We start from the raw sequence: 14140 nt of genomic DNA, 5'->3' as shown, positions 1-14140 counted from the left end.
CACCACAGTGTGAAAATGTTCTTAAAGAACTGGATTGATGGCCCTGGTTTTAAACTTAGTTTCCATGTGTCAAACTGCAATGGGCAGTCCTTGGGTCCATACTAATCTCAGAACAGTCACAAAAGGAAGAACAGCAAGGGAATCAGAGAGGTTCAGAGCAAGCTGAAGAACTGACCACCAAAAGCATGCTGCTCACACACAATTACCTCCACTGCACCAATCCTGCTTTAATAACAGTGTAGAAGGTAAAATGAGCCATCAAACATTTCCATATCAGAAGGCGGCACAGGCAAAATTTCTTTATGAACTCTTTTAATTTTAACTTGTCTGAAAATAAAAATGGAATAGTAATAATACTCTGCCTCTTTCTTGTACTAGGAAATATGCCTGAAAGTTCTCTGCTAACTTTTATAAAGGAAAAAAAAAAAGCCACCACAGTGGTGGTAATGAAAAGAACTAGGTCTACTAAGGACAAACACTCTAACATAAGGAGAAAGAAATGGACACTAAGCCTCTCCTCCTCCTCCTGTAAACTGCTGCGGAGGGCTGGGGGTGTTGCTCAGTGGCACAGTACTTGCCTAGCATTCACGAGGCCAAGGCTAGAGTGGGAGGAAGAAAAATGTCTGTCAATTTTCAGCACAAAGAGGACAAAACACTGTTGTGAAAACCAAGAGGAATGAATGCATGCATAAAACTTGTAAGTAAGTGAGCAGTAAAGGAGGATATACTTAGCAGTCAAGACAGATGTGTGCTCCTGTTCTCAATATAGCTTCACATCTCTCCAAACAACAAATGGTGGCATTTCAGTATTTAGGCAGTGACTCTAAAAATTATTTCCAAAGGCTATCTAATTTCACAGGCTTTTCCCCCTCCTATTTTTATTGTTAGGTTTGCCTAGCCAACCTAATGGTTTTATTTCACTAAGCTCAGTTCACAACAATAGGAACTTTGAAAAAAAGTTTTACTCAGCATGTAAAGTAAATCAATGAAACTCATGTAGAGTTACTTAAAATATATATATAGTGAAAGACATCAGGTAGTAGCATAGGCCTAAAAGTTCCAGTCTGTGTAATAATGGTTGCACACAAAAAAGCTAGGTCTTCAACACCAGAAGCAACCATCCAAAATATCTATGATAGGGGCTGTTTTTCCTAGACAAATAGCGGCTAAGCTGACCTACTGCTTTGAAAGTAGAAGTAGTAGGAGCTCTCTTCCATCCTATCAAAGAAGGAAGTATAAATTAAGTCTATATGAGACAGTGAACTGTACAAGAGACATCCAGTACAGTTCATCCAGCCCTGAATGTGAGACAGCAGTGGACAGTAACCCTACCTGGGGCTGATTAGGTTACTGGTAGGTTTGTCCTACTTTCTGTATGCTGAAGGCTGATGACATTCCTATTCCCATAGAAAGCTATCTGGCCCAGCAGTTAACTGTGTTGAGTCAAAATCCATATTATGGTTGGTTGGTTGGTTGGTTGCCTTTTAGGAGCAGACATACTGGGGTTTAAACCCAGGTGTTAAACTTGCTAGGGTCAGGGTCTACAGTTTGAGCCTTGACCTCCAGTCTGGATTTTTGTGATAAACTCTCACAAACCTTCTGGCTTTTTTCCCCCCTCCTGGGCTGGCCTCAAACAGTAATCCTTCCACTCTCAGCCTTCAGAGTAGCTAGGATTATAGTTGTAAGCCACTGGTGCCCAGGTCAAACTAGTGTCTTCCCCTGGGAGAAAGGGCAGAATGCCAGTCCTAGGGCTTGAACTCAGGGCCCAGGCACTATCCTTGAGCTTCCTCCCCATCAAAGACTAGTACTCTACCACTTGAACCACAGCTTCACTTATGGCTTTTTGCTAGTTAACTGGAGATAGGAGTCTCACAAACTATATTGCCCAGACTGGTTTCAAACCTGGATCCCTCAGAGCTCAGCTTCCTGAGTAACTATGATCATGGGAATGAGCCATGGGTGCTTGACTTGGTGATTCTTTTTTAAAAGAATTCTTACATTTGGGTAGGCACTCTACCAGCCTTGAACAGCTAAGGGACAGTACTCAGGCCTTGAGATCAAACTCTACTACCAGCACAAAAGTAAAGGGGGCAGGAGGATTGGGGAAATCACCAACAAATAACAAAAGGCACTAAATAGAGGAGATTTTATTGAGTCATTAGGCACTGCTCACTATATGAAAGGATGTTCACTCCTTATAATAATTTTTACCAGCTAGATGATGGCTTATTCCTAAAATCCTAGCTACTCAGGAGGCTGAGATTTGAAAACTGAAGATCAACGCCAGTCTAGGCACATAAATCCAAAACATTTAACTCTAACCAGTTTTAAAAAAAAGCTGGCATAATTTTCATCAAACCACAGACCAGAGCCACAGATGTAAAAGGGGTATGGGAGTGGGGAGAAGGAGAGGGAGAGGGAGAGGGAGAGACAGATAGAGTATCCTGAGCTTAAATTCAAGGCTTCATCTCTTGTTCAGCTTTCTTCCTGGCACTCTGGAGATGGGAGTTTCTTAAGATTTGTCTGTGTTGGCTTTGAATTAGGATCCTCCAGAACTCAGCCTCTTGAATAGCTAGGATTTCAGGCATGAGCCACCCACCAGCCATAAGTGTTATTTTGTTGTTTTTGAGACAGGGTCTCCACATATAGTTTCGTCTGGCTTTGAATTTATACCCTCCTGCCTTGACTTCCTAGTGCTAGATTACAGGTTTGGCTTATACCACAACATATGACTTAAAGGTTTTTGTTTGTTTCATTTTGTTTTTGCAGTATTGAGGATTGGACTTGGGACTTTACAAAAGTGCTCTACAAAAAGAGCTTAGAAAGATTTTTTCCATCAAACATATGAAGTTTGTTCAGAACAATTTTCCAAAAGCCCAAATTATGAAAATTTAGGTTTTTTGTTTTCTTTGTTTTTGGTGCCAGTCCTGGGGATTGGTTGCTGCCTCTGAGCTTTTGTTTTTCCTCAAGGCTAGAGTTCTACCACTTGACCCACAGCTCCACCTCCAGCTTTTTGGAGGTTAATTGTAGAAGAATCAGAGAGAGGGGTCGGGAAGAGTGAAAAAACTGGGAGAAAATGAGAGAGGAGAGTGACAATATACAGGCTGGGAGAGTGGCTCAGTGGTAGAGTGCTTGCCTAGCATGCATGAAGCCCTGGGTTCAATTCCTCAGTACCACATACATAAACAGAAAAAGCGGGAAGTGCCACTGTGGCTCTCAAGAGGTAGAGTGCTAGCCTTGAGCCAAAGAAGCTCAGAGACAGTGCTCAGGCCCCAGGATTGGCCAAAAACAAAAACAAAAATTCATTATTTGACTTATTAACCCCTTAGTAACCCCTCTGTACATTACCTTTACAATAAAATTTAAATTAAAAAAAAGTCTCAGACTTTTCCTGCCCAAGCTGGCTTTGAACCGTGATCCTCAGATCTCAGCTCCTGAGTAACTCAGATTACTAGTGTGAGTCACCAGCGCCTGTCCAACTTAAAGAAATTTTAAAAACAAAGAGAATGAGGTCTCATAAACTGTCTCTGCTTACACTGTTATTAAAATCCATGTTATGACTTATAAAGCAACAATGCTTTAAAAATCTATAAGTGGCAATAATATTACATGAAGGATGGTACATCTCTTTAAGGAGGTTACAAGAGTTATTCCAGTAGAATTAAGTCCAACATGCTTGTGGGAAAAGAAAGCAGAGAAATTAATCACAAATTACTCAATTTTAGAAAAGGGTTATAAAGTGGCAATAAAAACGATTATGGGGGGTGGGGGAGGCGATGCAACAATGCTTGATAAGAAATGTACTCTTTATCTTTTTTTTTTTTGGTCGGTTGTGGGGCTTGAACTCTGGGTTTGGGCGCTGTGGTTTGGGCGCTGTCCCTCAGCTCTTCAGCTCAAGGCGAGCACTCTACCACTTGAGCTACAGCACCACTTCCGGGGTTTTTTTTGGTGATTTATTGGAGATAGGAGTCTCACAGTCTCTCCTGCCCGGGCTGGCTTGAACCGCAATCCTCAGATCTCAGCCTCCTGAGTAGCTAGGATTACAGGCGTGAGCCACCAGCGCCTGGCTTGTACTCTTTATCTTGCTCATGTAATTGTAACCCCTCTGTATGGTATTTTCACAATAAAAAACTTATGAATAATAAATTAAAAAATGATTATAGGGATACAAAAATGCAGATATTAAAGGAAATATAAGAATTAAAAGTCAGTTTTTCACAGCAATTACCCACTGCTTAAAGAAAAAAAAAATCTTTAAATAGTTCCAAATCTCACAATGAACATATTAGAAATAAAGAGAGGGCAAAAGTAGTTATAACCAAGGTTTTGCTGCAAAAGAAGACCTTTGCAGAATCTTTTGGCCTACTGTTCTTTGCATTCTGAATGTATTTTCATCATTTTTCTCTGGTTGATTGTCTCCGTTTTCTTTGCCTCTGTTTTCTTTGCCTTTTAAATATTCTCTATCTCTTTTTTGAGGACAATGACTCAAAGCCTGATCATGAGAAGGTAGACTCAAGCAGTCTACTTAAAGTAAAAACCCAAATCAGCATTCATGATCAATGTACAATAAGGTAAATACTCTAGAGAGTAAAATACCCTGCATTTAGAATATAGGAATGGAATAAGCTTAATAGGAAAATGTTGTAAAACTGGGTTAGAAAGAGAGCAATGCTGGAAATTACAGTGTTTGTTTGGCTAAAGGATAAAGGAGTAAATAAAAGCATAGCTGAGCAAAGAAGGCCTAGAAGGCAGGTACATTCACCTACCTTGACTGGCATAACCAGGAAGAATGATGACAGGTGGACAGATTTTATACCTCCACCTCAAAATTCTAAATATGTTTCAAAGGGCAATAACACGTCTGGTTACATGAACGTAGAAGAGATCAGAGTAATACTGAGCTATAAAACAAAATCTATGTCAACAAACATCATCAGTTATATAAAGAAAACTAAAAGCGAAAAAAATCGAGATGGCAGTTACAAACTCAGAGTAGTAAACTAGGTATCCTCATCACTGCCAAGCCATGGACAAAGGATAAAAAGAATATAAAAAAGAAACAAATAATACTTTAAAATAACCAACTAGAGTAACACAATTTTAACTCAAAATTTTCTGGACTTAAGCCAGGCAACAATAGCTCACACATCTATAATCCTAGTTTACTGTGGCTTACAAGTAGTAGAGCACTAACTAGCCTTGAGTGAAAAGGCTCAGAGGCAGCACCCAGGCCTGAGTTCAAGCCCCATGACTGATTCCCCCCCCCCCAAAAAAGGTCAGACAAGGTAGTGAGACCAAAGGAGGCACACAAAGGTTTTATAATACCTCTGGTGCCTCCAATCATGTAAAATAAAATTTATTGAAATAGACTAAAAAATTCAGTCAACAGAAAATTTTCTGAACTTGGAGGAGGGGTGTGAAGTAAAAAATATGCATATTATTTAACGAAAGTTTCAAGCTGGGTGCCCACAGCTCATGACTATCATCCTAGGATTGAGGTTCAAAGCCAGCCCAGGCAGATGATTTTTTATCTCCAATTAATTAGAAGTGGACATGTGTCAAAAGTGACAGTGTGCAAGTTTTGAGAAGAAAAAGCTAATAAGCAGGACTGGGAAGATGGTTCAGTAGTAAGAGTGCTTGCTCCTCATGCATGAGGCCCTGGGTTCAATTCCTCAACACCATATAAAAGGCCAGAAGTGGCACTGTGGCTCAAGTGATAGAGCACTAGCCTTAAGCTGAAGAGTTCAGGGATAGTTGGGAAGGGGAAACAAAGGAGGAGGCTACAATGCTTGATAAGAAATGTACTCACTATCTTCCCCATGTAGTTTAACTCCTCTGTACAGTATTTTCACAATAAAAAAAGAAAAAAAAAAAGTTCAGGGATAGTGCCCAGGCCTAAAGTTCAAGCCCCATGATAGACAAAAAGAAAGAAAGAAAGAAAGAAAGAAAGAAAGAAAGAAAGAAAGAAAGAAAGAAAGAAAGAAAGAAAGAAAGAAAGAAAGAAAGAAAGAAAGAAAGAAAGAAAGAAAGAAAGAGAAAGAAAGAAACAAAGAAACAAACAAACAAACAAAGAAACAAAGAAAGAAAGAAACAAAGAAAGAAAGAAACAAAGAAAGAAAGAAACAAAGAAACAAAGAGGAAAAAAGAAAAAGCTAATAAGCAAGAGAGGGACCTAAGTTCAAGCCCCAGTAGCAGCCGTTTCAAATTAATTGTTTCAAATATAAAGTTTTTGTATGAAAAAGCGGTAAGAGCCAGCACCAGTGGCTCACATCTATAATCCTAGCCACTCAGAAGGCTGAAGCTGAAACTATAGTGGTTCAAAACTATCCACAGCAGAAAAGTCTAAGAGATTATCTCCAATTAACCAGAAAAATATCAGATTTGGAGTGACTGAAGTGGTAGTGCCAGCTGTGAGCCAAAAAAAAAAAGGGTAAGCAAGAGTATGAAGCTTAAGAGTTCAAGCTGCAGGATGCGTACACACATGTGTACACGTACGTACACACACACACACACACACACACACACACACACACACACACACACACACACACACACACACACACACACACACACACACACACACACACACACACACACACACACACACACACACACACACACACACACAGAGAGAGCTAAAGTTATGGCATGGCTTACTGGTAGAGTATTAGTAGCAAGTGTAGACTGGGCTCAAAACCAGTACAAAGGAAGGAGAGAGAAGAGGGTAGGGGATGGGGAAGTGGGGGGAGTGAGGAAGAGAGAAAGACAAAAAGCAATTAAGTTTAGTAATTCTGTGTACCAGCTGCTTTGAATACCAAAATTTTCACATGATTTACTGAGAGGATGCAAAATTAAGGAAGGGAAACTAGAACTATTATGAAAGGTAGAACAACTTCTGTTTCTTCCCTCTATCTTTGTGTGTGCCCCAGGCAGTCCTAGGGCTTGAACTCAAGGCCTGGATACAGTCCCTGAGGTTTTGTGCTTAAGCATTCTCTCTACCCCTTGAGCCAAAGCTCCACTTCTGGCATTTTTTTTCTTTTATTCTTCTGGCATTTTGGTAGTTAACTGGAGATAAGAATCTCATTGACTTTCCTGCCCAGGGTGGCTTTTTATTTTTTATTTTTTTGCCAGTCCTGGGGCTTGAACTCAGGGCCTGGGCACTGTCCCTGAGCTTCTTTTTCTTGAGGCTAGCACTCTACCACTTGAGCCACAGCGCCACTTCTGGCCTTCTAGCCTTTTCTGTTTATGTGGTACTGAGGAATCAAACAGAGGGTTTCATGCATGCTAAGTCTCTACCAGTAAGCCACATTCCCAGCCATTAGGCTGGCTTTTTAACCACAGTGAGTGGACAGGATCCTCTTCTGTGATTAGCCCTCAATAAGTTCAGACCCTTCTTTAGAGTTTCTTTGACTAACAGTCTTGCTCAAATTTTAACACTCTTCAAATCCTTATATTTTCAAATCCCAAAAGAGTTCTAGGTGGTAATAATAAACAAAGTTTACACATCTTTAGGCTGTAGAGAGCTTAAACATTAGCATATGATACAAATGCTGGTTTCAGGAGAGTACATCTGTGTTGAATCCAGTATGTTCCATCCTTATCTTTGTTCTAGCTTGTGGGGTCTCCCAACAATAAGAAGAATAGAGAAGAAAGTTATAACTAGATAGCTGCAGTGTAGACTCCTGATTGCTCTAAGATTCTTCCCTCCCAATACTATTCTCCCAGCTCTCAACCAGGCAACAACTTCTTAAAAAGCATTTTACAAGTTACATCCACAATGTAGTAGAAACATCACCATCTTTCTGAAAGCAACCTTTTCATATCTTCACAGCAGGCCTCATGCAAGAAGGTTAAAAAGATGGTCAGGGAGCACACTCATCCAGCAGTTAGCCCATACCTGTAGCTTTTTAACTTCCCTCTCTGGACTATGTCTTCACTCTAAAAAAACCAAGGAAAAGAAAAATAAGTGGGCTATACCTACACTCCTCAGACTTTAGATACAGAGCTTCTTTCCAAATAAAAATATTTTTGTTACAACAAACTTTTTAAAGTAGGCATCCTCCTCTGATTTTTTAAAGTACACAATACTTAAATCGTATTTCCCACCTCAAAGCTAATTCTAAACACTGCCAACTTTAAAAAAAAAAAGGTGGATAAAAGGACAACAAATATTACAACAAATAGCACAATAAAGACTAAAATGGACAAGGGTTGAATTTTAATACACATTTAGGTTACCAGAACAATCTTTTTTTGGGGGGGGGAGGAGTGTCAGTCATGGGGCTTGAACTCTGGGCCTGGGCACTGTCTGTCAGCTCTTCAGCTCAAGACTAGCACTCTACCACTTGAACAACAGCACCGCTTCCAGTTTTCTGGTGGTTTTTTGGAGATAAGAGTTTCACAGCTTTTCCTGCACAGGCTGGCTTTGAACCATGATCCTCAGATCTCAGCCTCCTGAGTAGGATAACAGGCGTGAGCACCAGCACCCGCCTCAGAACAATCATTTTTAACATCTGCTTTAGAAGACTACAAAAAGGCTAGCCTGAGCCAGGTGTCCATGGCTCACACCTGTAATCCTAGCTATTCAGGAGGCTGAGATCCTAGGATCATGGTTCAAAGCCAACCCAGGCAGGAAAGTCCATGAGACTCTTATCTCCAATAAACCACCAGAAAACAGGAAGTGGTGCTGTGCCTCAAGTGGTAGAGCCCTAGCCTTGAGCTGAAGAGCTGAGGGACAGCATCCAGGCCCAGAGTTCAAGACCCATGACCAACAAAAAGAAAAGGCTAGCCTGTATAATTCTTCCAAGCAATTAATATCATGTTAATGTGGAAAGGCCATTACTTTCCCAAAAGCAATCTTCTTGCACAGGTAGGTGCTAGGGATGAAACTTCAAACGCAACCAAGTTCCTGCATCTATCTATAAGTGCATCTTAGTGGCACCAAAGTAGTGGCAAACCACTAAAACCAAAAAAGTCACAAGATGGGGAAGTTAATTGAAGGTAAAAGCGGAGAGAAGAACCACAAAAACAATTCGTTTTATTTTTAAACATTATTGACTAATTTTACAAGGAAAGATTGATTCTGTTAACTGTCCAAATTCCTATAAGCTTCTATTTTTAACTCCTGCCAGATATATGTCTGTCTGACATAGTCATGATAGAGAACTGTTGAAAGTCATCAAGGACAATGTCTATATAGGAAAGTGTAAAAATTTTAAAAACACCAGACTCAAAACTGTAATGTGACCTACCAGACCTGAAGCTAAAAAAGAGGGTGTGTGGTGTGTGTGTGTGTGTGTGTGTGTGTGTGAGAGAGAGAGAGAGAGAGAGAGAGAGAGAGAGAGAGAGAGAGAGAGAGAGAGAGAGAGAGAGAGAGAGAGAAAGTTTTCATTCTGGGGCTTAAAGTCGGGGCCGAGGCACTATCCCTGCACTTTTTTATTTTTTATTTTTTTCAAGGCTAGTACTCCACCACTTAAACCACGGCTCTACTTTTGAGAGGTTTGGGGGAGGGAGGTTGGTAGTTAATTGGAGATAAGAGTCTCACATATCTTTCTGCCCAGGCTAGCTTGGAACTGCAATCCTTAGATTCTCAGCCTCCTGAGTAGCCAGGATTACAGGCATGAGCCACTGGTACCCAACCTGTCTTCCATTTTTATTTTACGTTTATTCTGTGACCTATTCTGTAAGAAAAAGGAAATGTCTGGGGAAAAAGGAAAGCTGAATGGAAACTAAAAGCTTAGATCTGAGGGTGTTCTGGGTTTTTGGTTTTTTTCTAAGTATCATCTTTTACTTCTGAGGAGAAAGTACACACCCTCTGGGAGCAAGCCTGAACTTCATCTGAGTTATCTCCACCCCCCCCAACAGATGTGGTTTGTTTTTTTGGGGTCCGGTCGTGGGGCCTGAACTCTGGGCCTGGGCGCTGTCCCTCAGCTCTTCAGCTCAAGGCTAGCGCTCTACCACTTGAGCCACAGTGCCACTTCCGGTTTTTTTCTTTTTGCTTATGTGGTGCTGAGGAATTGAACTCAGGGCCTCAGGCATTCAAGGCAAGCGCTCTACCACTGAGCCACCTTCCCAGCCCCATGTGTTTCTATTAATATCATCTTCATCTTTTTCTGTCTCCAGACAAGGACTAGGAGATATAAAGGTGTTTCCTAAGAGGATCATGAACGCTAAGGGGGAAAAGGAATAGCAAAAGGGAGAGGCCAGAGGATGAAGGACAAGCAAGGGTAACAAATCGTATTATTTATGATACATGTTAAGATTTTTTGAATAATGTCTGGTTTTTCAGTGGTACTCAAATGATACAAAAGCTCTCAGATATCTTATATTTCTTAGAACAGTCAGGGTCAAATGAACTCTTTATTTCTCAAGAGTTACTTAATGGCCTATACAGCTTGTATGCTGAGTAAATGACAACAAAATATTGTGCCTTTCCCAGGAAGATAGTCACTGACTCAGTCACCACAAGGAGCTCTCACATACCACACACTGAATCACAAACTCCATAAACAAGGATAGGCAGTTCAGTGATGCTTAATAACCTACAAAAGGCCTAAACTCATGACCTTGGCCTCATTAGCAAGACTCTAACAATTGTTAATAGCAGCCCGAATAGTTACTTGAAAAGCTTTGTTGTTGCTGTTATTTTGGGATTTTTTTGAGACAATGTTTCACTGTGTAGCCCAGGCGGATTTAGGACTTTCCATCCTTCTGCCTCCACCTCTTCAGTGCTAGGATTAAAAATTTTCAGCACCAAGCCCAACTATGTCTGACTGACTTATCCACCCCCCTTCGAGAACTATATATAATTTATGGCATTAATTAGTTAAAACATTTATGGCTGAGAGTGACAAAAAAAATCCATATCCAACTCTTCATATGGGAAACAAAAGTGAAGGAGGAAGGGAGAGAGATCCAGGCTCATGTAAAGGAGATGTCCAAGGTTACACTTGCTTAAGGCATGGTTAGATCCAGATGTTCAAAAGACTTCATCTAAGCCAGCATTGGTGGCTCACATGCCTATAATCCTAGCTACTCAGGAGGCTGAGATGTGAGGATTATGGGTCAAAGCCAGCCGGGACAGCCAAGTCCATGATAAACCACCAGAAAACTGGAAGTGGCACTGTAGCTCAAGTGGTAGAGCACTTGCCTTGAGCTGAAGAGCTGAGGGACAGCACCCAGGCCCAGAGTTCAGGCCCCAGGACCAACCAAAAGAAAAAAGAAAAAAGAAAAAAAAAAAAAGAAAGACTTCATCTAATTTGCAGCTTTCTCCATCTCACAACTCAGATTTCATACATGTTGGCTTCGTTCTCAACAGATCAAGCAGTGAAATGAAGAAGACACTTTAGGTCCTAGGGAGATTACGTGACTGACTCAAGGTCACACAGTACTGGGAATGGAATCCAGACCTCCTGATTTCCATCCTGACACATCCTTCAGACCCATACCACCCCACTTTATAGATGAAGCCACTGAGATATGGAATGGAACAATGGATAAAATAGTCATTGCTTCACTCAGAGAACCTTATACACATGACTTATTCATACAATCACAGTTGGGTTGCTAAGCCTGCAGAATATAAGCCTCATGCTACTAGGAACCACCTTTCTGTTCGACCTTTTTTCTTTTCTTTTTTTTGGGGGGGGAGGAGGGGTCAGTCGTGGGCCTGAATTCTGGGCCTGGACGCTGTCCCTCAGCTCTTCAGCTCAAGGCTAGTGCTCTACCACTTGAGCCACAGCACCACTCCCAGTTTTTTCTGCTTATGTGGTGCTGAGGAATCAAACCCAGGGCCTCATGCATGCAAGGCAAGCACTCTACCTCTGAGCCACCTTCCCAGCCCATGTCCGATCTTTTTTCTAATGCACATCTTATAAACAGGTAAACATCCAAAGTCTCAACAGTTACAAGAGCCACTTCAAGAAGTATGATTAAGGGGCTGGGAAGATGGCTCAGCGGTAGAGCGCTGCCTTGTATGCATGAGGCCTTGAGTTCGATTCCTCAGCACCACATAAGCAAAAAGAAAAAAAAGCCGGAAGTGGCGCTATGGCTCTAATGGTAGAGCGCTAGCCTTGAGCTGAAGAGCTGAGGGACAGCGTCCAGGCCCAGAGTTCAGGCCCCACGACCGGACCCAAAAAAAAAAAAAAAAAAGGAAGTATGATTAAGCAAGTCACCAACGGCTCACATCTGGTATCTGAGGATCATAGCGTGAAGCTAGCCAGGAGCACACAAAACTGCAAGACCAAGCAAATACCCAGGCTTGGCTCAAGTGATAGAGTGAAGAAGCCTTGAGACACTGGGTCAAGCCCAACACCCCCTTTACAAACAAAGAAAGAAAGAAAGAAAGAAAGAAAGAAAGAAAGAAAGAAAGAAAGAAAGAAAGAAAGAAAGAAAGAAAGAAAGAAAGAAAGAAAGAAAGAAAGAAAGAAAGAGGAAGGGAGGGAGGGAAGGAGAGAAGGAGAGAGGGAGGGAGGGAGGGAGGGAAGGAGGGAGGGAGGGAGGGAGGGAAAGGAAAGAGAGAAAGAAAGAGCATGATTAAGGTGGCATGGAGGTGTATACTTGTAATTCTAGCATTTGGGAATTGGAGGCCAGCCTGGGCTACATAGGAAGATCTTGTCTCAAAAAAAAAAAAAAAAAAAAAAAGTGGGGCTGGGAAGGTGGCTCAGTGGTAGAGTGCTTGCCTTGCATGCATGAGGCCCTGGGCTTGATTCCTCAGTACCACATAAGCAGAAAAAGCCAGAAGTGGCAATTTGGCAATTTGGCTCAAGTGGCAGAACACTAACCTAGATGAGGACAGTGCCCAGGCCCAGAGTTCAGGCCCCACAACCAACAAGACAAAATAAAATAAAATAAAATAAATTAGCAGTTTAACCTGGTAGAGCTATTTCTCTATAGCAACACTGTACCAAAAGAATGACAGCTGCCATCAGATTCTAACCTATCCTGAGCACATGTATCATAATTAATAGTAGGTAAAAAAGGCTATTCAACTAGCCACCTATTCCCAGCATACTCCCAATTACACTGTATTAAGCTACTCTATGTTGGATAGTCTATGTGCGTTGTTTTTGTTTTTAATGCTGCACCAGGACTTGAACTCAAGATTTTACATTCTCACTCAGTTTTTTGGTTTTTGGGTTCTTTTTTGTTAGCACAAGCTCGCTTAAGTCTTTAATCATACTTTTTTTTTTTTTTTTTTTTGTCGGTCATGGGCCTGAACACTGGGCCTGGGCACTGTCCCTCAGCTCTTCAGCTCAAGACTAGCATTCTACCACTTGAGCCACAGCGCCACTTCCGGCTTTTTCTGCTTATGTGGTGCTGAGGAACCGAACCCAGGACCTCATGCATGCAAGGCAAGCACTCTACCACTGAGCCACCTTCCTAGCCCCTTGCTCAGTTTTTTTGCTCATAGTTGATACTCTACCACTTGAGCCACACCTCCTGCCAACTTTTTTGTGGGTTAACTGGAGATGGATTCTCACAGATTTTTCTATCTGGCCGGCTATGAACCTCAATTTTCAGACCCCTAAGTAGCTAAGATTATAAATGTTCAGTCAGTGTGCTCAGCTTATGGTCTTATACCCCTATCAGACTTAAGTTCAAACTTGTGCAGGTCAGCAGGGATAAGACAATACTTTCTCTGGGTAGAAAAAAATAAACCTTTGTGGGCTGGGAAGGTGGCTCAGTGGTAGAGTACTTGCCTTGCATGCATGAGGCCCTGGGTTCGATTCCTCAGCACCACATAAGCAGGGGGAAAAAAGCCAGAAGTGGCTATGTGGCTCAAGTGGTAGAGCACTCGCCTTGAGCTGAAGAACAAAGGGACAGTGCCCAGGCCCAGAGTTCAGGACCCACGACTGGACCCTATAAATAAATAAATAAATAAATAAATAAATAAATAAATAAATAAATAAATAAATAAATAAATAAATAAATAAATAAATAAATAAATAAATAATAAACCTTTGTGATAGTTGCTCTCCTTAACTGTTTCCAGGATTCGAGCTTAAATTTGGGGTCTGATTCCTTCCTAATGAGTCATCTATGCGTGTCCTCTCCATGAACCTAGAAGGGAAGTTTATAAACAGATCTTAATCTCTTCTCCTGCACACTGACTGTCCAGTATACTAATCCTTCTGTGGTG

The 14140-nt window shown here is 41.4% G+C and overlaps 1 protein-coding gene across 7 annotated transcripts in view; it reads right to left on the bottom strand.

The window, feature by feature from the left end:
* Positions 1-14140, bottom strand: part of Celf1 (CUGBP Elav-like family member 1) — an 89669-nt gene that overhangs the window by 35433 nt on the left and 40096 nt on the right. For 3 of the 7 annotated variants that reach the window (XM_070032347.1, XM_070032348.1, XM_070032349.1), the window contains exon 2: positions 7898-7938. The exons of 1 other annotated variant lie outside the window; for it this stretch is intronic. Coding sequence is in view for 2 of the 6 variants with exons in the window: in XM_070032345.1 (XP_069888446.1) it covers positions 4767-4778 (12 nt within the window). In the remaining 4 variants the exon portion in view is untranslated. Of the gene's footprint in view, positions 1-4766; positions 4782-7897; positions 7939-13959; positions 13979-14140 lie in introns of those variants that run through there. 3 more of the 7 variants (XM_070032345.1, XM_070032346.1, XM_070032351.1) reach the window with 2 other exon arrangements.

The sequence above is a fragment of the Dipodomys merriami genome, unplaced genomic scaffold (assembly GCF_024711535.1).
Source record: "Dipodomys merriami isolate MVZ:Mamm:240054 unplaced genomic scaffold, mDipMer1.0.p SCAF_21, whole genome shotgun sequence".
NCBI lineage: Eukaryota > Metazoa > Chordata > Mammalia > Rodentia > Heteromyidae > Dipodomys > Dipodomys merriami.
This window is presented reverse-complemented; position numbering and strand designations above follow the sequence as displayed.